We start from the raw sequence: 23,415 nt of genomic DNA on the forward strand, positions 1-23,415 counted from the left end.
TTTCATACATAAAATAAAACATAAAATTCACAATTCTTATCGAACCTAGACAAACAATGACAGGACAGGTGAGGAGGGTTAGGAGGGGAGAGGAGAAATAGGAGGGAAGAGGGAAGGGTTTCAAGAGTCCATGCTCCTTCCATAGGACCCATAGGCCTCAGTCTCACAGATCCTCCTGTCCCGCAAAGTAGTCCCATGGTGCCCACACGGCCTGGAAGCGGTCAACTGTGTCATGCAATAGTGCCGTGAGATGTTCCATGCGTCTAACGTCCAGTAATCTATACTTGAGGCTCTGGAGTGAGGGTGTCCCTGGCTGCCTCCAATTCTTTGCAATTAAGCATCTGGCCGCCGTAAGGATGTGGGACAAAAGCTTAGAGGCCGTTTTTCCCAATCCCCCATTCCCAAGACCCAGAACATAGATCAGGGGATCAAGATCAACCTCTATATATAGTACTTTATGGATCAACCCTCTAACCCGCTCCCAGAAGGGGACTATCCCTGGACAGGACCAGAATATGTGCAGAATGGTGCCCCTGCCTCCCCCGCATCTCCAGCAACAAGCCGGTATGGAGGGGTCTATGCCATGAAGGAAATCTGGAGTGTGGTACCAAAATAGCAAAATTTTATAGATATTTTCCTTATATAGTGTGCATATTGACGTCTTGGCGGCGTTTCCCCAGATTGCTGCCCATTCCTGAGGAAGTATCCGCCTTCCCAATAGAGACTCCCATTTCCGCATGTATGGAAAAGACCCCTCGGGCCCCTCCCGTGAATCAGAAAGCAAAATGTAAATTTCCGAAATCAGCCCCTTAGTATCAGTGCCCCTTCTGCAAATTTTCTCAAAATCTGTGGGAATCGAGGCCCCTGCCCTGCCAAACAAGGAGCCAGCCAAGTCTCTGATCTGCAGATATTGGAAAAACTCTCGATTAGAGAGAGAGAATTTATCTCTAAGGTACTCAAAGGAATGGATCTGCATTGTACTTCCATCTATAATGTCTGCAAATCTGAATAGACCTGCCTTGAGCCAGGGGTGCACCATGTCCGACTCCAGACTGCTTGGGAGCAAGGGTTGGTATATGAAGGACACCAGAGGGGAGCAGGGGGATGCCAAAGGAAATCTTCTAATGCAAAATGCCCAGAGGTCCCTAGTGAACTGCATCGGTCCAAGAAGAGGGGGGGGCGAATCACACTGGGCCGGGGGCCACAGGAGCGCGTTTGGATGTATAGGCGCCAGCCAAAGTTTTTCAATCTCAGTCCACCTGTTGTATGCCCAAAGGGACACCCAACAGGGGATCCTCCTAAGATGGGCCGCCCAATAGTATTTTAGGATGTCCGGGACAGAAAGCCCCCCCCTGTTTCTCCGAGCCATCAACACCTCCCTGGCCACCCTATGACGTTTGTTACACCAAATAAATCTAAGGATAGCCGCCTGAAGGGACTTCAGCTCCTTTATTGGTACCTTAACTGGGAGGGTTTCAAAGAAATATAATAATTTTGGGAGCAAGCTCATTTTAACCGCCGCAATGCGCCCCATCCACGAAAGAGGGAGGGGGAACCACTTGCTCAAAAGAGTTCTCAGCTCTCGGAAAAGGGGGGGGAAGTTAAGGTTATAGAGGGAATCATAAGTAGATGTGAGGTTAACCCCCAGGTACTTGACCGCATCTGTCTTCCAACGAAACTTAAAATTCAAACGCAGGTAATCCAGGGCCACCGGGTCGAGATTCAAGGGCATTGCCTCCGTTTTGCTAGAGTTGATCTTATACCCCGAAAGGCTCCCGTACCTACCCAAGGTGCACATTAAAATTGGAAGGGACACATGGATGTTAGTAAGTGTAATGAGCACATCGTCGGCAAAAAGTGAGATTTTAAACGGTTTATTCCTGACCAGGACCCCCGAGATGTCTGGGTTGCTCCTGACCGAGGCCGCGAGGGGCTCTATGCATAGTGCAAAAAGGAGGGGGGACAGGGGGCACCCCTGCCTGGTGCCATTGGAGATGAGAAAAGGCTTAGAGATGTGGAGGGGGAGTTTGATAGAGGCCGTAGGAGCGCTATACAGGGACTTCAAGGCCCGCATAAAGCCACCCGAGATCCCAAAGACCTCCATTGTCTTGAAGAGAAAAGGCCACGCAAGGCGGTCAAAAGCCTTCTCTGCATCTAGACTCAACACCAACGCCTGTTGCTTCGTCCGATTTGCCACATCCACCAGGTCTATGACCTTCCTGGTGTTGTCCCCCCCCTGACGGCAAGGGACAAAACCCACCTGGTCTTTATACACGAGTTGGGGCAACCATCGATTAAGCCTGGCCGCCAAGAGCTTGGTGAACATGTTCAAATCGGAGTTCAAAAGGGCTATTGGTCTATAATTAGCACAGTCCAATGGGTCCCTGGGTGGCTTGGGCAGGAGGATTAAATGGGAGTGTAGCATGGATGGAGGGATAGGGTCACCCTGAAGGAAAGAGTTAAACAAGGCGGCCATGTGTGGGAGGAGCTCCGCCGCAAACACCTTGTAATAAAAATAAGTAAAGCCGTCCGGGCCTGGTGACTTCCCGCCAGGCAGGGCTTCCAGAACTTGCTCCAGTTCCTCTGTAGTAATCTCTTCATTCAAAGCCGCGGCTGCTCCGCAAGGCAGTGAAGGGAGCTCAAGGGCCGAAAAATAGTCCCCAAGTGCCCCAGCCCCGCGCGAAGCCATGCCCGGGGGAACCGGAAGGTTATAAAGCTTGTTGTAGTAATTGAAAAAAATGTCAGCTATTGAAGCGGGGTGATAGTGGATAGTGCCCTTTTCGTCGCGCAGAGCCTGAGGGCATGAGGATGTAGCGCGCTCCCTAAGCTGCCTGGCGAGTAAGGTATGAGCCTTATTACTCCTTTCATAGTATCTTTGTTTGGAAAAGGTTAGCAATTTTTCTGCTCTGCCAATTGCCAAGTCTCTCAACTTTTCCCTAAGGCTGATGACTCTCCTAAGAATAGTCAGTGATGGGGCAGCCGCCAGTCTCCCCTCCTGTAGCTTAAGATGGGCAGTTATAGAGTCCCGCTGGCTTGTGGCATTCTTTTTAGCCCTGGCGCCCTCTCTAATGCATAGTCCCCTCATCACTGCCTTGTGAGCTTCCCAGAGTGTTGCCGGCGACGTGACCGTGCCCGTGTTCAACTGAAAGAATTCGACCAGTTGCTTATTTAAAAAGGCCCTAGTGTCGGGATTTTTGATCAGAGATTCATTAAGGCGCCAATGCTGAGGCCTAGGTCGAGGACCATCTTTCTTGAAGTCCATTATGAGTGGGGAATGGTCTGACCACGTAATGGATCCCATTTCCACCCTCTCAAGACGCCCCAGCAGCTGTGAGTCAATGAAAAAATAGTCTATTCTGGTGTGCGTCTGATGCGGATGCGAGTAGAAGGAAAAGGCCTTCTCTCCCGGGTGGTCCACCCTCCAAGCGTCGTATAAAGCCCCTGATCTAATGAGCCTACGAAAGTCCCGGGACAAATTTTTCAAAGCACCCGATGGAGGGTGTCCACCCACAGAGAGTCTGTCGGCCACCTCCGAAAAAGGGATGTTAAAGTCTCCCCCCAACACCGTAGAGGCCGGTGCCAGTCCGCCTATCAGATCGAGTATTTTCTTAAGAAAGCGTATCTGCCCTTCATTAGGTGCATAAATGTTGGCCATTATGTGCGGGGATCCCCCCAGTTGGCCCTCCAGAATCACATATCTACCCTCTGGATCGCAGTGAGAACCCGTAATTTGTAGAGGACAACTGGAGGATATTAAAATAGCAACTCCCCCCCTCTTGGAGCCCGAGTAAGCCGAGTAATGGATGGGAAAGCGGTGGGACGCAAATTTGAAAGTGTTTGATTCCACAAAATGTGTTTCTTGGATAAAGGCTATGTCTGCACCTGATGTTTTCAGTTCCTGTAGCAGCAATTTCCTCTTACGGGGTGAATTCAGACCTTTTACGTTAAGAGAGATAATGCGGGTCATATCTAAAACTTAGAAGTAAGAAAAAGCTAATGGCACACCTATACCGTCGGGGGCATGACTTCCCCTGTGAAGCCGGCCAGAGGAGATGGTCCATACGACAAAGGGCCGCAGCTCCCAGGGACTCTAGAAGGGGTGGTACCTGAAAGGACACATAAGGAAAAAACATCGGGGAGGGGGGAAGACAAGGACAAACATAGAAATGAACATGAATTAAGAACATTAACCAAAATGCATAAACCTTAGGCATAGATTCCCGGGGGGTCAACCCGGAAGGGAGAGACCTAGAGGGAGGTTCCCCAACCCGTCTGAGCTAAGAGAGCCACCCACCTCACTCCCCAGTAGCCCTCCCACGGGGGTCAGTCCAGTGGGCACGGGCCCGTGCCAAAAGGAAACAAGGGAAAAAAAAACAAAACAAAAAACCTCAACCACTAACTCCAAGTAAGGGGACCAGGCTCCCGCCAACCCCCCTACCACCCACGGCATCATTGTGGCTACAGCCCCCCCCCTTATGCAGCTCAACAGACCCAGAGGTCCGCAGATGACACAATGGACAGTCAGAGGCTTGCTGTAGAGAGAGTCACAGTATCACAAAGCATGCTCAGCCACTGGAACTCAGAGGGTATAAGAAATAGGCACCAACCAGGTTAAGAAGTGTCCTCAACGGTGAGCCGGGGAGGGGGGCGACCCGCGGCCCCTACCTCCTCTCCCCCCCAAAGCCCCACGCCCTCCACCCCTCACCTTGGACCACACGGGAGGGGGCGGCCCTTCCAACCTTTGCAAGTCCCAATCTGGGATACAGACCGCTGGAATGTCCAGTGCTTCACAGAACAGAGTGGTATCTGCTGGAGTGCGAAGGGTCGCCGATTTACCCCCTCTGCGCGCTGTTAGTGCAAACGGGTAACCCCAGCGGTATGGAACCTGGTGCTCCTTCAGGCTCGTGAGGAGGGGTTTGAGGTGCCGCCTTTTCTGGAGTGTGATGCGAGAAAGATCCGGGAAAAGCTGGATTTCCTTGCCATTGAACACAGGTGCCGTGCGCCTCATTCTAGCCTTAGCCATGATCAGTTCTTTGGTGGAGAAGTCGTGAATGCAACAAATGATGTCCCGGGGTTGGGTGGATAAATTCTTCGGCTGTAAAGCCCTGTGTGCCCTGTCCAGCTTGATGATGTTAGAAGGGGGAGCGTCCAACACTTCATTAAAGATGGATTGTAGTATGGAGTTTGTGTCCTCGGGCCCATCTGACTCTGGGATCCCCCTCACACGGACATTGCAACGGCGTCCTCTGTTGTCGAGATCCTCTATGTGAGACTGCATATCCTCCATTATTTTTTGTTGCGATGTTGCCAGTTTGTGTAATTCTGATACATGGGATCTGGTGATGTCATGCTCTTCCTCCAGGGATTCAATTCTGCTAGACAATTGCTGCAAATCTCTCCTCACTTCAGCTATTTCTGACCTGCAAGTTGCTTTAACCTCACGTATGAGGCATTGAAAGTCCTCTTTAGAAGGAAGTTTACTTATGAAATCATGCATGTCCTTATAGAAGGTGTCTGGCCCTTTAAGGTGAGCACCTGCAGTAATAGACACTGGAGTTTTAGTCTGGTGCTGGGGAAGCTGGGAAGGTTGATCTCCACACCGAGGCCCAGAGGGGGGAAGCAGGCTGCTCTGTTCCCTGATATTACCAGCTGTGGCTGCAGTCCCTTCTCCCGGCAGTGGGGAGGGCTGCCCCCCGACCTCCACCTTATCTCCCACAGCCACTATGTGCTCCTGGGCCTGCTGCTGCTGTGCCTGAGGATCCGATGCAGTGCAGGGCTGCTGAGCCAAGGCATTCCCTGTTGGAACTGCTGCAGAGATTCCTCCACTTTCCCCTGTGTCCCCGCTCACCCACTCCTCCTTCTCTTGCTGCTTAGCAGGCCGGGCCAGTGCCTCCATTTCCCCTCCATGCTCCTGGAAAGATGGCGTCCGGGCCTCCCCTGGACCCTGTTCCAGGCCCAAGAAAGTATCCAGCGCCGTGGTGTGCAGCGGGGGGGCCACCGATGCCTGCTGCGATGGTTTAATCCTCCGTGGTCCCATCCTGAGAGCCGGTGAGTAGGTTTGTGCTTATGATAAGTGCTGATTTAGCTGAGGGTCAACAGGAGCTCCTCTTCCCCACGTCCACTCAGCTCAGCATCCTGGACACGCCCCTTAAAATTTTTTTTAAATAAATAGATAAGAAATTTTTCTCTGTATTTTGTGTTTATTTCTTTTTACTTAAACAATTAGTAATGGGATGGTCTCATAGAACCCTCCCCATTACTAACCTCGGTCACTGATTTTTGAGAACTCACAGCTGTCTAATGGGGTGGTTGTGGGCTGTTATTTTTAGACTGGGGACAGGCCAATAACCATGGGCCTCCCCAGCGTGAGAATACCAGCCCTTAGCTGTCTGCTTTACCTTGGCTGGGTATCAAAATTGGGGGGAACCGCACTCCAATTTTTTAAATTATGCTGCTGCACCGAGTGTGTGTATATATATAGATATATATATATGTATATATATATATATATATATATAAATATATATATAATGATGATATGTGTCTGCATATTGGCTACATAGCGGATTTGTACACATGTACATTCATTTAATACAAGAGGGTTGCGGGTCCTATATTTTTTTTCTTTGGAAGGTTGGAATGTCATTATCTGTATCCAGATACCAGTAGGAGGAATCATGATGCAGTGATTTCTTTAAATATTAAAATTGAGACCGCTTCCATTGAACTGAACCCAAATAGTCTGGGAAGAAAGAAACTCATTGAATATTCAGAATAATATCTTGGAGTTCTGTTGCCTTCCTCAATATAATGTCTCTGTCTTTGTAGTGGTGAATTTTGACAACTATTGGTCTTAGGAAAAGCCGCACTGGTCCAGGTATTGTATGGACTCTGTGCTGTCTTAATGGCAAATGGCTTGTGGGCACCATCTTGAATGTCTTCTCACTCACCATGCTCTCCTTCTGTGAGCTCACCTCTTCATGTCCAGTGTTACTTCAAAGTGTTAATCCACTTTATTTAACTCCCAGATTTCAATACTTTCAGTATGTATAGTACAGGAGCTGCTCTTCCACACGTTATACCTATATAAACAGCATAACTATTAATTTTAGAAACAGTCCAAATTTTATAATGGCATATAGCATGGAATCTTTACTTTCTAAGCAAATATTATTTTCATTAGTTCTGGGACAGGTACAAAATTACTTAATCCTTGTATGTCTTAACAGAAATTTGGAAACACTCCCTCCATGTATCCATTTGAATCAGATGAAGAAATGATTAAGGAGTCCAGCAAAGCATTAAATGTTCTCTACGTTTATAATGGTTTATATGAGCCCTATCTTATCCATTGGCTGTTTCCTCTTCAAATTGCATTTAGGCAAACTCCAACTCCAGGTAACTTTTTTTATTTTCTGACAACATACCCTTATGAAGTATTGTTTTTTGTAGGACAGGTTGTACTTTTACATAACACCATTCATTTTAACATGTGATGAACTGGAAAAAGGGAGAACAGTCTGTTCGATGAAATTGCAATCCTTCCCTCCAACTCACCTCCCAGTTCCGCAATGGATTTTTTGGTTTTGTTTCTATGCTGTTAATTTTGCGGTAAAAATCATCTGGCTGTGTAATTGCCCAGGTCAGTTTGATTTCAGTAATATAAAACTTGCATTTTCTTTTTTAAGTGGTGAACAAAAATTTGGAAATTTCTGAAAAGAAAAAAATTACTTGTTCCTAGAACTGTAACATGGCCATTTTTTAGTTGACGGAGCTGTACGAGGGCTTGTTTTTTGACAAACAATGACACATTTTTCTGAAACCAGTTTGGGGTTTTGAGGTTTTGATCGCTTATTATTGTATTTTTGATGGGAAATTACTACAATCGACAAAAAAAAATTGGTGATTTGATTTTTTTCTCTTTATAATTTCTACCTATTGGGTTAATGTTTTTTGTTTTTTTTTGCATATTATTTTTATTGGGATTTTTGGGGAAGGGTAACAAAACACACACAAAGAAAAATAATGAATATAAACATAAACCTTAATATATATACAGTATGTAGTTAATGTTTTGACAGATCTGACTTTTATGTTTATTCCTTTTATTTTTTTAATAACTTTTTTGGAGAGAAAATGGGAGTGATTTACATTTTTATGTTTTCTTTGGAAACTTGAACCTGTGATTGTCTGATCACTTATACTATATACTTCAATCTTGCTGTGTATATTAAACACTACATGTAGTACATAGTAAACAAAGCATAAACATTTGAATAGGGATGTCCCATACATTCAGTGAATAAAATCCGGTCAAGATCCACTGCAAATCTGTATGTAGCACTTGGGAAAACTCATCCACAAGCTTAGTATTTTAATTTGCTGCTAAGTTTACCTAGGCAAATCCACAGCAATTGAAGTCTATGTGGAACCACTTTCTGATACAAGTTTGATAGGGCATAAAAAATTCTTTATTGCTTGTCCTTAATTGTAATTGTGGATATACTGCTTAAGGCTTGTTTCACACGTCAGTGATTCTGGTACGTTTGTGCTTTTTTTTAAACGCACCAGAATCACTGACATACGCAGACCCATTATAATGAATGGGCCTGCTCACACGTCAGTGACTTATCATTGCACATGTCTCCGTGCGGTGTACCCGCGTGTCCGTGATTGCCGCACGGAGACATGTCCATTTTTTTTTGGCATCACTGATGTCCCACGGACCACGCAGTGGTGTGATCCGTGAGACACGTGCCAGAAAAAAACGTGCTTTTAAAATAAAAATCATTTTTACTCACCTGGCTCCAGCGATGTCCTCTGCAACCCGTTCTGCTTGCTGCTTCTGAGCCGGTTCATTATTGTCGCGCATATTCATGATGCACGACACAGCAGACCCGGAAGCAGCTGCTGAGGGGGGTCAGCGCCGGCCGGATGCTGCACCGCGGGAGCGATCAGCACCATGGAGAGCGGGAGCGCGCACAGCTGAGTTAATTTCTAAGTGCAATCACGGGCCACGGAGAACGGAGCCCGGATTGCACTTAGACAACCCACGTGTGCCGTGATTCACGGCACACGAAGGGACATGTGCGTGTTTTACACGCCAGTGAAAAACGTCAGTGTTTTTCACTGATGTGTGAAACGGGCCTTAGGCAGACTTTTACGTTAAATGTATTCTTAAAAAACTTTTTGGTATTTTTTTATTTTTTTTATATCACAAACTGTAAAAAAAATTGCAGTTTTGACACTGGTACTAGGAGTGTTCTAAGCAATTTTTTGATTGATGGTGCTGTGTGATGGCTTATTATCATTATTTTCAATGTGGCAAAAGGGTGGTGATTTGAAGTGTTATGTTTTTTTTATCTTTTAAAATATCTTTTTTACTTTTTACTGAAATAATAGTCCCTTTAGGGGACTATAACCTGCAATCGTCTGATCGCTTGTGTTATATACAGCAATGCCACAACATTGCTGTGTATAACAGAAATCACTGTCTATTTTGAAGGCCGGCCACAGGCAGGTTTCAAAGGAGTGCCGCTATAGCAAGTACTCCCTCTTGTCATAGCAACAAATTGACAAGCCGTGATCACGTTACTCTTGGGTGCGCCGATACACACTTAAAATGGCAGACCCCCTTGCCGGTGCATGTTACATCCTGCTGTCAGAATTTGAGAGCAAGATTTAACAGGTTAACAATCACTGGCAGAATTCCTATTCACCCTCGATTTTTAGCAGCAGGTCCTGGCTGTAACACACAGCCATTACCTGCTGGGTATAAAGAGAGCTCATGCCATGAGCCCGCACTATATACCTGCTTCTGACATGCGCCACACATGTATGTATCGAGATGTTGCTTAAAATTTTACTTTTAAATGGGGTGTTCTGATCACTACATATAGTTATTAGCAAATCTATATATATGTTTTTGGCACATTTAAATGAAAAAATTCCTCGGTCAATTTGGGCCATCCGTGTGTACTTGTGTGTCATCCATTTGCCATTGGTTGGTCGTCCATGTGCTATCTCTGTGACATCCGTGTGACATGTACGAGAAAGAAAACACGTGACTCTCAAATGATTGATTTTTTTATGTGTTAAAGATGTGCAACATAGACAAATGAATAGATAGATAATACATAGCTAGATAATAGATACTTGGCTACATAGCTTAAACAGCTATTTAGCCAAATAAATAATTAAATTACAAAAAATGACATGGGGGTTTCCCCTATTTTTGATAACCAATGCAAGTAAAGCAGACAGCTATGGACTGTAGCCCTCAGCTGTCTGCTTTACATTGGCTGGTTATTAAAAAGAGAGAGGATCCCACCCTCTTTTTTTCAATTTATTTATTTAAACAATTAAAAAACAAACAAAAAAACAAAATAACGTGGGGTCTCCCCTATTGTTGATAACTAGTCAAGGTAAAGCAGAAAGCTCGGGGATGGTGTTATCAGGCTGGGAAGGCCCATTGCTATTGGGCCCATTGCAACCTAAAAATAGCAGCCTGCAGAAACTCCAGAAGTGGAGCATCCATTAGATGCGCCGATTCTGGCTCTTTGCCTGGCTCTACCAAATTGCACTGGAGTGGTGGCAATTGGAGAAATGGTTTGTGGGGTTGATGTCAACTGTGAATTGTCAGCTGACATCAAGCCCAAGGGTTCGTAATGGAGAGGTGTGTCTCATACACCCCCATTAATAACCAAGTAGATTTAAAGAGAAAAAAGCACACAAAATATTTTTTAAAAAAACAGCCCCTGACTCTAGCCTCGTTCATCAATTTATTTAAAAAAAAAAGCCATAAACATCCAATGTAATCCAACAACTCCAGAATAGTCCACAAAAGCAAACCTGAAAGACATAAAAGGAGAAAGAAATAAAGACAGCACAATTCCCTTGTTCACCAATTTATTCCCAAAAGAACTCCCACACAGCTCCAACAAAGTCCATATCAAGATCCAGCGGCATTCCCCAACTCAGTTGCCTAGGGTATGGGGCTCGTTCAGCTACTGCCGTGTCTAGAAATACAGGGAAAAGAAGTATGCCACAATAGGATGATCACCAAAGAATATTGTATTTTATTATAACAAATGGAAAAGCCAACAACAAATACAAGTAAAAACATTTAAAACAGCCCTCAGATCTGCAATAAATAGCTGTAAAAGACAGCTGCAGCACACAAGACTAAGAAGCCAAGTAGGTATATATAGTATAAATGAGTTCTATGTAATATAATATTAGAAAGGCTGCTGATTTAACCTAACTGAGATAAGCGTGACTAACAGGGAAATCACAAGTGAAAGAGTGATGCAGATAACCTAGATCAAAATGGGGGTAAAATACCGCCAGCTAAAAAAAAAATCAATCACTAAACATGATAGTGCATAAGAAAGTGAATATCTATTAAAACCTGCGAAAACCAGAAACCAAGGTAGAAAAAAACTAAGCCATAGATAAATATAGGACCGGCATACAAATAAACCTGCAAGGCAAAGAGGTCACAGTGGGGAAAACCTAACACGTATCGCCACCAGAGTGTGGCTTCTTCAGGAAGAGTCGAGAGAGCTGGCAAGTGTGCCAAGCAATGACATCATAAGATTGTATTTTCACAAGGGAGAAAATGGACCTCAAAATTTGTTGTGCAATTTCTCGTGAGTACGCTGATACCCATATATGGTGGAAAACCACTTTTTAGGCACATGGCATGGCTCAGAAGGGAAGCAGCGGTATTTGACTTTTTGAATGCAACTGGCAGGAATCATTAGTGGACTCCATATTGTTGTATTTGGAGAACCCCTGATGATGTGCCTACACAGTGGAAACCCCCACAAGTGACCCCATTTTGGAAACTGGACCCCCCAAGGAATTTATCTAGACATTGTAGAATGTAAGCTCTCACAAGCAGGGTTGTCTTTTTTCCATACTCCAATTATTGTATTTTCTATAACTGTTATTTGTTTGTATATGAACCTCCTAAATTGTAAAGTGCTGCGGAATATGTTGGCGCTATAGAAATAAAGATTTATTATTATTATTAGCACTTTGACTTCCCAGGTGCTTAACAGAATTTTAAAATGTTGAACCTTGAAAATGAAAAAATACATTTTTCACACAAAAATGTTGCTTTAATCCTAGTTTTTTCATTTCACAAGGGTAAACGGGATAAAAAGTCCCTCAAAACTGGTTGTGCAATTTCTCCTGAGTACGCTGATACTCCATATGTGGTGGAAAACCACTGTTTGGGTGCACTGAAGGCCTGGGAAGGGAAGGAGCACCATATAACTTTTTGAAAGCAAAATTGGCTGCAATCGTTAGCAAACGCCATGCCGCATTTGGAGATCCACTGATGTACCTAAAAAGTGGAAACCCCATACAAATGACCCCATTTTGGATGCCAGGAATGTAACTGGATGTGTGTTAAGCACTTTATAACCCACGGTTGCTTCACAGAATCTTATAAAATAGAGCTGTGAAAATGAAAAAATTCATTTTTACACTCAAAATGTTGCTTTAACCCCACATTTTTGATTTTGACAAGGGTAGCAGGAGAAAATAGACCTTAATATTTGTTGTGCAATTTCTCCTGAGTACATTGATATCCCATATGTGGTGGAACCCCAATGTTTTGGTGCACAACAGGGCTTGGAAGGGATGGAGCGCCATTTGACTTTTTGAACGCAGAATTGGCTGGAATAGTTAGCAGACTCCATGTTGCGCTGGAGAGTCCCTGTTGTGCCTAAACAGTAGAAATCCCTCAAAAGTGACCCCACGTTTTAAACTAAACCGCACAAGAAATTTATTTAGATGTGTAGTGAACACGTTTAATCCCCAGATGCTTCACAAAATATTACAATATAGAACCGTGAAAATGAAAAAAAAATATTGTTTTATAGCAAGAGAAATTAGACCCCAAAATTTATTGTGCAATTTCTCATGAGTACGCCGATAACCCATATGTAGTGGGAGACTACTGTTTGGACACACTGTTGAGCTCTGAAAGGAAGGAGTGATGTTTTGGAGCACAGATTTTGATGGAATGGTTTGTGGGTGTCATGTCGCATTTGTAGAGCCTTTGATGTGCCCACACAGTGGAAACTCACCACAAGTGACCCCATTCGAGTAGAAGAAAAGCGATTCCGACACCTAAATAGGAAAGGGTTCTTTACAGTTAGAGCAGTCAGACTGTGGAATGCCCTACCACAAGAGGTAGTAATGGCAGATACTATAACCGCTTTTAAACAAGGGCTGGATGATTTCCTCAGTACACAAAACATTGTTGGTTATAAATGACTTAGTGACTAAATGTAGAACTGGTGGAGGAAGGTTGAACTAGATGGACCTAGGTCTTTTTTCAACCTAAGTAACTATGTAACTATGTAACTATTCTGCAAACTAGATCCCCCCAAGGAAATTATCTAGATGTATGGTGAGCACCTTGTACCCCCAGCTGTTTCACAGAAATTTACAATGTATTTTTTTTCATTTGCACAAGGATAGCAGGAGAAAATGGACCCCAAAACCTGTTGTGCAATTTCTCATGAGTACGCCAATACCGTATATGTGGTGGGAAACTAGGTGGGAAACTACTGTTTGAACACACTGTCGCACTGTGAAAGGAAGGAGTGTACCTGTGGACTGTTCCCTTTATTTCTGTAATTGTATTATGGTTGTAAAATATTTAAAAAAAAATATTTTTCAAAAATAAAAAAATGATAAAAAGAAAGGAAGGAGTGACGTTTTGGAGCTCTGATTCTGGTGGAATGGTCTGCGTGTGTCATTTCATGTTTGAAGAGCCCTTGATGTCAATAAACAGTGTAAACTCCCCATAAGTGACCCCATTCTGCAAAACAGACCCCACAAGGAATTTATCTAGACATGTGGTGAGCACCTTGAACCCCCAGGTGCTTCACATCATTTTACATCATAGAACTGTGAAAATTAAACAAATTTCATTTTTCCAAAAATGCAAAAATGTTGTTTTAGCCCAAAATGTTTTCATTTTCACAAGGATATCAGGAGTAAATGAACCCCAAAATTTGTTGTGTAATTTCTCCTGAGTACATTGATACCCCATATGTGGTTGTAAACTACTGTTTGGACACACTTTCGAGCTGTGAAAGGAAGGAATGCCATGTTGGAGTGTAGGTTGTGATGGAATTGTCTGCGGTTGTCATGTCGTGTTTGGAGAGCCCTTGATGTGCCTAAAAAGTGTAAACCCCCCCCCCATAAGTGATCCTATATTAAAATTAATCTAGGGTTTTCCCAGTATGGGAATTTTATAATGTGATGGCATACAGTATGTGACTTGTGCAGAGTGCATCAGGGTGGCATATGAAAGTTGTGTAGAGTACATCAGGTTCGCATATGTGAGTTGTGTAGAGTATGTCAGGTTAGTATATGTTAGTTGTGTAGAGCATGTCAGGTTGGCATATGTGAGATTTGTAGAATGCGTCAGTTGGCATGTGAGTTGTATAGAGTAGAGTACGTCAATTTGGCATATGGGAATTTAGTAATCCGTGGACGTGTAGTAGACTTTGACTCATTTTTTTTATACACATGCCAGATGTTTGGGGAGCAAGTGTTGCATTGCCAAGAGGTGTCTTTTCTTATTCCCCTTCTGTGATACACTCAGCACTTTTTTGCGACCTTCCTTTCTTTGCCATTTGAGGGACCTATATGGGCACCTTCAGTTCCAGAAGTAATGGGGCCTGCTCCTTCCTGACTTCCAAACATTAGGGCCTTGATCACTACCTCCTGGAACTGAAGGAATGTGCTGGTCAAGCCCGCACATCGTGATAGCACATAGTTATATGTGATGTACACCGCCCGCCAGCTTTTTGTACAACATCTTAGCTTTGGCTAAGAACCAACATCCCTGTCCCTGAACAACCCAAGCCCATCCTCACCATCTAAGGCTCTTGTGAATACCCAATAGGTGCTTAGTTAAGCTCCTCCCACATCAGGGCAAGCCCAGGTCCTCCTTGTGGTCCAGTGGGTCCACTTCCGCTCGCTACTCCAGCAAGCAATATAATGGCACTGTGGGGCTGGAGAGCTTGAGCAGGTAGATGAACTCCACCCATGTTCATGTTGTACCCCCAGGACACAGTCTGGTTTGTGAACGTGTGTAAATGAAGCTCATGCAGCAGTGGAGATGCTGCCATCAACATGTATTGTGGTCAAGAAAAGGACACCCCTCTTGTCCTTGTACTTGACCTTAAGCATGTTGTCACTACCTTGGGCTCTACTCTCACCCTCTCAAAGCAGCTGCTCTATTATTGACCTAGGGACGCCTCTCTGGTTTTTGCACACAGTACTGCATGCGGCAGTAGCTCTGCCAGAGACGAACTTGATGAGAGGGATGCTAGTGTAAAAGTTATCTATGTACAGGTGATAACCCTGATCTAGCAGTGGGTGCACCACGTCCCACACAATTTTCTCACTCACTCCAAGGACAGGTGGTCAAGGACAGGTGGTCATTCAGGTGGTTTAATCCGGGTGTCCTTCCCTTTATAAACCCTATATATGTGGGTGTACCTGGATATACACTAACAGAGCTTGTAGAGTTTAATTCCATACCTGGCCCTCTAACTGGGCAGGTATTGCAGGAATTTCAGCCTCTCATTGAAATATATTAGGGACTCAACCATGCAGATATCACTTTGGGGAATGTATACTTCAGCAAATTTGTTGCTGAAGTGATCAGTGACTGCCAAATTTTGAAAAGTCGGTAAAATTAGGGTAATCTCAGGGTGGACATTGTGAATTATCCTTGAAGTGCAAAAGTTTGTGAATGGCCTTAAAACATTTACAGGTCATAGCTATGTGGAACATCAACACTCCAATACTCCAACACTCCAATATGCAGAATTTCTGGCTTCTGTACTATCTCCATGGGAAGAACAAGGCCCAAAAACATCATCATTTCTACTGTGTCTATGGGAGTCCAGTTAGAAAATGATTAAGCGGAGTTTTGGGTCAAAAAGTATTGGGCATACAAATTTGTCTGGACCAGTCATCCTTATTGGGCCACAAAATCTGGGAATCTGGGACTCATGATTTTTGAGAGGTGAGATCATAGGGGGTCACTAAAGATGGATGGATGGTCACTAACGGAGGGCGCTGGCTCATTTAGTGTCCTGGAAACGTCTGCGTGGGGGGTTGGTATGACTGGAGGAAGAGAAGGAGGAGGAAAAATAAAGGAAGGTGGAATCCTCTCCCTCACTATCAGGGTGGCTGTGTGTGTGTGCGTGCGTGCGTGCGTGCGTGCGTGCGTGTAAAATAATCAAATTTTATTCAGATGTGTGTTTGATATAATTTTTTTATTAGGATAGAAAAAAGAAATAAAAAAGAATAGAGGAAAGACTCCAGAAAGAAAAATATAAACATAAAATAAAATTTTGTACAATAAAAAAAACCTAACTAAATGGACGATAGTAAAACAATTACTGAGCGACCGCAACTAAATCACACTGACCATAATTTAATGTAGTAGAAAAAAGTGTAGTATAAGTACTACAGGAATCTTCCACTACAATTCTAAAATTACAGATACTCAATGAATGTCAGTAAAAGAAAAATTAGTTAGGACTAGAGATGAGCGGTGTTCGAATCGAACTGTTCGCCAATCTCAAATTCGACCTATTTTAGGCGATGTTCGAGTCGTTCGACAAATGCTAACAATTAGCTTCAAGTTCGACAGTTCGAGGTTATGTTCGATAACGGTTCGATCACCAAAAGCGTAACTGGCTTTTCACAGTAATACTGTCATTCAATGTTCATACAGTGGAACCTTGGTTAATGAGAACAATCCGTTCTGGGAGTATGCTTGTTAACCAAGTTACTCGTTTAGCAAAGCAAGATTTCCCATAGGAAATCATTGCAATGCAGACAATTCCTTCCACAACTTGCTAAATGTCCCATTCTGGTCCTCTATTGTGCCATTCCACATATGCACAAACATATACAAACATACACGCACACACACATATTATGCTCACCATACCTTCCATTCCATCGCCGGCCTCCTGGGACTTGCAGTTCGCCGGTACCAGATGTGTATCGGGTAACCATCGCGACCGATGCCGAAACTTCCGCTGACAGAGCGCTGACGTCAGAGCCAGGAGCCACTTGCCTCTGATTGGCCAGCGCGCTGCCTTTGAGTAGCGTCTGACAGAGGAAATTCCTCCCTCATCGCGATGGTTACCCGATACACGTAGTTCGCCGATACAGGATGTGTATCGGGTAACCATCACGACGAGAGAGGAACTTCCTCTGTCAGACGCTACTCAAAGGCAGCGCGCTGGCCAATCAGAGGCAAGCGGCTCCTGCCTTTGACGTCAGCGGAGGTTCCGGCATGGGTCGCCGCGATGGTTACCCGATACACATCTTGTACCGGCGAACTGCAAGTCCCAGGAGGCCAGCGATGGAATGGAAGCTAAGGTGAGCATAATATCTGTGTGTGCGTTCGTGTTTGTGCATGTTTGTATGTGTTTGTGTTTGCCTGCCATTGTTTTCAATGGTATTCGAAGGTGTTCGAACGTGTTCGACGATCGTTCGTCGAACGTTCGAACACACCCGCCGTTCGACGAACCGAACCGAACTCTAACACTAGGGTGGTGGCTCATCTCTACTTAGGACCGTCCGCTGTCTGACGCTAAACCTGACTATATTCAGTACAAAATACTGTACTAGATGCTGATTACTACAGTATATTTTTACTGTCCTTAATCTAGCCCTATCAACTAATCAGAATTATTATTTTTCATTGATTTTTTTTTTTTACACAAAAAAACACAGCAGGAAGCTGATCAGTGCTGTGTAACTGATCACTGTTCAATGGCTGCAGGACATAACGCACAGATATGGTGCAAAGATGACGAAAAAAAATTGACAAGAAAGAAAAAAGTCCTAAACCTTAAGCAAGCACAGACGCTGATCAATGATGTGTGTCACTGATAATCGCTCGGCGGCTGCAGGACGCACGCCTGGATGTGGTGCAAAAATTAGGGGGAAAAAATGGACAGAAAAAAAGTCCTAAGCCAAAAGTGAGCACATATGCCGACCAGTGTTGTGTGTCACTGATAAGTGGTTCAGTGGCGGTAGGATGCATGCATGCATGGGTGGCAACCCTGGGTGTCAGGTACCACAGGGTACTACATCTAACCCCAGATTCCTGGAAGATCAGTGCCGGTAAACACCACAACACACACACAAATCCATACCCTTTTCACCAGACTGGGTAGCAGGCTAGAGATGGAACTGATGGATGACTCATCCAATCCACTAGTCAGAAACCTGGGAGGAAGAGGGGCTAGTCAGTGGAGTGATGGGAGACGGACATCTTGTCAGACAGAAGTCAGTTAGACGTGGAGTCAGTAAGACGTCAAGTCAGAAGTCAGTACTCAGACGGAGAGTGTAAAGTTTCTGATTGAGAAAAAGCAGTACGGTTGCCAGGGACAGTACGGTGTGAGTACTCACTGGAACGAGCACCGGCGGGATGCAGAGCCCTAGTTCATGAGGACGCTACAAGCTCACCTGATAAAACCTGCCCAGTGAGGGGACCATCAAGGACCTCACAGACGTTGGTGTCCGGGGTACAGCAGCAAAGAGGGAACCTGGGAACGGGGACAGAGTTCTGACCCAAGAGAGGTTCAAGCTGCCTGCAATACGGGCCAAGACTGTGACAACTGAGGGGACCAGGGAGAGTACGGTGTGAGTACTCACTGGACCGAGCACCGGTGGGATGCAGAGCCCTAGTTCATGAGGACGCTACAAGCTCACCTGATAAAACCTGCCCAGTGAGGGGACCATCAAGGACCTCACTGACGTTAGTGTCCGGGGTACAGCAGCAAAGAGGGAACCTGGGAACGGGGACAGAGGTCAGACCCAAGAGAGGTTCAAGCTGCCTGCCATACGGGCCAAGACTGTGACAACCGAGAGGACCCCAAAACACTTCAGGCCATGGGGGCCCACCAACTACAGACGGGTGCATGGAAGTAAAACTCGCCAGGTCACTACACCGGCACTGGAACAAAGGGAATACCGGATTGGTAGAGACCAGCACCAGCTAGGTTGCAGCCACTCCAAACCAGTGTTCTTGAGACAGCAGCAGCAACAGCAGCAGCAGCACAATCAATGGTGGCACAGGCTAAAAAAAAGCTTGTGGCACCACACGTTCCAACAGATCCACAGTAGAACAGCACACTGACCACTCTCTTTACGTCTCCAAGTAGGAATGAGGCAGAGCAGAGCGGTCACTGTATGGTCAGCCCGCATCTCTGCTCTCTGATTGGAGTTATTGTGTGTCATTCAATGATTGCTCCAATCAGTGCTGGGGCTGGTAGCCAGGCTTCAACCTATGAGCCTGGCTACGGTGCTGTTATTGCACCAATCATAGCTGGACCTCAATGTTTCAGACAATTTCATTGCCTGAAACATTGGAATTGCTCTGATGGGCTGTTCAGGATTGAACAGCCAATCACAGCAATCGTAGCTGCGGGAGGGTGGTGAAACCCACTGTAGCCACGAGACCCATTGCCGTCAGAAACAACCGACACCTTCATGCAATCACAGTTGTTGCAGTCACAGTGGCTGCATGATTGCCATGACGTATCAATTCAATACATCATAGGTCGGGAACCCCTTCCCAACCATAACGTATGGGTCCATCATAGATTGTGAAGGGGTTGAAGCATAAACAACTGCTCTTCATTCAGTGCAGTAATTTAATAGTCTTTGACTTAAAGTGTAACCGCCTTTTTATTTTTTATTTAATAAATCAGTAAAACACATGAAAATACGCAATGTTGTAATATATCTCAATTCTGCGGTAAAATCTGGATTCAGGGAAGACTTTCCCATTACTTAGGAGATGGCAGCTGTTACTGATGAGATTATATGGAGATAGAAGAGGCAGGAGGGGAGGAGCTCTGTCTCTAGCTCCTCCTTCTGCCTCTAGCTCCTCCTTCTGCCCCTAGCTTTTCCCCTTTGCCTCTAGTTCCTCCCTCTGCCTCTAGCTCCTCCTTCTGCCCCTAGCTCCTCCCTCTGCCTCTAGTTCCTCCCTCTCTCTCTAGTTCCTCCTTCTGCTGCTAGCTCCTCTCTCTGCCTCTAGTTCCTCCCTCTGCCTCTAGCCCCTCCTTCTTTCCCTAGCTCCTCCCTCTGCCTCTAGTCCCTCCCTCTGCCTCTAGTCCCTCCCTCTGCCTCTAGCTCCTCCTTCTGCCTCTAGCTCCTCCCTCTGCCTCTAGTCCCTCCCTCTGCCTTTAGCTCCTCCTTCTGCCCCTAGCTCCTCTCTCTGCCTCTCTAGTTCCTCCCTCTGCCTCTAGTTCCTACCTCTGCATCTAGCTCCTCCTTCTGCCCCTAGCTCCTCCCTCGGCCTCTAGTCCCTCCCTCTCCCTCTAGCTCCTCCTTCTGCCCCTAGCTCCTCTCTCTGCCTCTAGTTCCTCCCTTTGCCTCTAGCTCCTCCCTCCTCTCATCGTCACAGAATCTCATCAGTAACAATTTTGATAGACTGATCAGTTCTGGAAGAGAAAGATGCAAATTTCCCCGATAAGATATATTACAAAGTTGCTTATTTTCTTGTATATTATTGATTTATTAAATAAAAATGAAAACGACTGTTACACTTTAAGCCAAGATCACTGCACTGAATAAAGAGCAGTTTGTATTGTCTGAGACAATTAATATATGGGAATCATGAACTAATTTATTGGCATATACAATTTATTTATTTTCCTAATTTTCTATTGTTTAGTAATTGACAACTTCCCCAGAGTTAATATCTAGATAGTGAAAGAAATATTTTGCTTTTTCAGCTGAGCATCCGTATGAATTATTCATGTATCTACATCTTCTGATTAAAAATATATTCCCTTCATGGCTGGAGATTTTTTCGATGGCTGAACAAGTCATGACTACCCTGCAAACCGCGGATATGGAGCTGTTTATTCATCTTCAAGAAAGTTTTCCAAGGAATGTGACTTTCAACCCAAAGGTATGAACTTTTAATCTTATACTGGAAGATGATATTTATTCAGTTTAACCTACAATACTCACTATTAAATGATTAAACATTTCATTCAACTTTTATTATTGAATTAGTGTTTACCCATCTTATAGGGATGGTGCTATCACCAGAATATGTCATCACTTTATGGTCCTCAGAGTTAGGCGGACTTTACACGTTGCGACATCGCTACCGATATATCGTCGGGGTCACGTCGTTAGTGACACACATCTGGCGCCGGTTGCGACATCGCAACGTGTAAATCCTAGGTGCGATGATGAATGAGCGCAAAAGCGTACAAAATCGCTGATCTGTGTCACGTCGTTCATTTCCATAATTTCGTTACTGCTGCAGATACGATGTTGTTTGTCGTTCCTGCAGCACCACACATCGCTGTGTGTGAAACCACAGGAACGACAAACCTCTCCTTACCTGCCTCCACCAGCAAAGCGGAAGAAAGGAGGTGGGGGGGATGTTATGTCCCGCTCATCTCCGCCCCTCCACTTCTATTGGCCGGCCGCTTAGTGACGTCGTGGTGACGTCGCTGTGACGCCAAACGCACCTCCCCCTTGAAGGAGGGATGTTTCCGCGGTCACGGCGACATCGCCGACCAGGTATGTGCGTGTGAAGCTGCCGTAGCGATAATGTTCGCTACGGCAGCAAGCACCAGATATCGCATGTACGACGGAGGTGGGTGCTATCGCGCTCGACATCGCTAGCAATTGCTAGCGATGTCGCAACGTGTAAAGCCTGCCTTAGGATTCGCTCACATTAGTGTTTAAATCAGACGAGTGCAATGCGGGAAAATTTCGTGTTACACTTGGACCATTGTTAGTCAGTGTTCAGGTCAGATTTGCAAGTTTTCCCTCAGCTCTAATCGAACTGAGGAAAAAATGTTAGCATGGTGGGTTATTCAGCGAGCCCCAGATCACACGTACCCATACAAATCTATGGGAGCGTGTGAAACATCAGAATGCACTCGAATGACATCAGTACAGTCTGATAGCAACGGAGATGATGGAGAGATTAATCTCTCCTGCTCCACACCTGTGATCCGGGTCTCACATGCGAGAGAATCAGAACCCAGTGAATTACGCTCAGCTCACACTCGCAGCAGAGTTTGAGCCACATGTCATTAGCATATTGCATTGGTTGTTATCCGCTATTGATCTCGGCCTTACGGTAGGTTCACACTGGCGTAAAATAAATTGGTCCATTCTCACCCAGAAAGGTGGGACGAGTGAAATCCTTTTGGTATTCCAAATGTCATGCGAGTGTTATGCCAATGTGCAATTTTTTTTTTCTCACCTAGCATCTGTAGGACATACGTTTTTTCTATCAATAACTTTTACAATCATTTAAAGGTCCATCTACAGTGTTCTATGATGCAGAATGGCGATGTATCCATTAAAAACGGACGACATACGCATGGTCCGTGTGCCATCCTTATTTTCCTCTTGCCCCCTTAGACTTGCATTGGCGAGTCTCCCACGATACACATGGCCATATGCAGCATGCTGTGATTTTTTTTCCTCAAATCAGCACTGACTGATTGGATAACATTGATCCAAGTGCAATGCAGTTTTTTTTCTCGCATTGCACTTGTCCGTTTTTTATGCAAGTGGGAACAATATGACAGTATATCCACCCCCTTCTGGTAACTACACATCTGAGTGACCGAGCAACTCTATGCAGGAAAAATTTAGAGGTGACAGAGATCAATACTAGTTTTTTTGCTTCATTATTCTTGTGATTGATGAGGGGGCCATAAGTCAGACCCCCTGAATGTGTTATTTGTTATTTCTTCCTGCAAAGTCTGGGGTTAGTGTTTATCTTTCTCTCATAGACTGGGACTGTCCTCCATAAAGACTTAGATGCTTTCCTGATCTTCAAACTGTAATCTGCTGTATTCAAGTTCCTTGCTTATAATACTGAGAGGAGGTGGATGTTAAAGGGGTTTTCCAGTCTAAATCCATAAGTTTGCAGTCACTCCATGTGTCACTCCATGTGGTTGCAGACTTGTGAAACCTCACATCGCACGTGCTGTGCACTGTGAGGATTCTCCGGTGTCAGAGTCGGTAACGGAAGTCACTTGGCCGCCATTATACAATATACATACTCCCAGCCACATTCCGACAAGATGGCCGCAGCCTTGCTCAACACACTTGCATTGTGCGATGCCACGTACATTTAGGCTATGTTCATGTGACGCCGTGGCCTCTCAGGTCGTCACAAGTGTGCTGTGCAACCTGCCCTTCTGCATGGTACTCGCTCCTCCTTGGTTACGGGTCCTGTCAATTTGGTGGTGCTACCAACAGGTGTACCAAAATCCTGAGGAACACTCTGCACCACACCCACCAACCACCCATTGGGCAGCCTGAGGGGAATAGGGCCACCCAGATGGGGGGATGGAA

At 45.0% G+C, this 23,415-nt stretch overlaps 1 protein-coding gene across 1 annotated transcript in view; it reads left to right on the plus strand.

The window, feature by feature from the left end:
* Positions 1-21,165, plus strand: part of LOC142289816 (uncharacterized) — a 199,707-nt gene extending 178,542 nt beyond the window's left edge. Inside the window, exons 7-9 of the mRNA XM_075333744.1 lie at positions 7,230-7,398; positions 20,811-20,989; positions 21,115-21,165. Of these exons, the coding sequence (XP_075189859.1) occupies positions 7,230-7,398; positions 20,811-20,989; positions 21,115-21,165 (399 nt within the window). The remainder of the gene's footprint in view (positions 1-7,229; positions 7,399-20,810; positions 20,990-21,114) is intronic.
* The last annotated feature ends 2,250 nt before the right edge of the window (positions 21,166-23,415 follow it).

This window comes from Anomaloglossus baeobatrachus, chromosome 2, assembly GCF_048569485.1.
Source record: "Anomaloglossus baeobatrachus isolate aAnoBae1 chromosome 2, aAnoBae1.hap1, whole genome shotgun sequence".
NCBI classification, from domain to species: Eukaryota; Metazoa; Chordata; class Amphibia; order Anura; family Aromobatidae; genus Anomaloglossus; species Anomaloglossus baeobatrachus.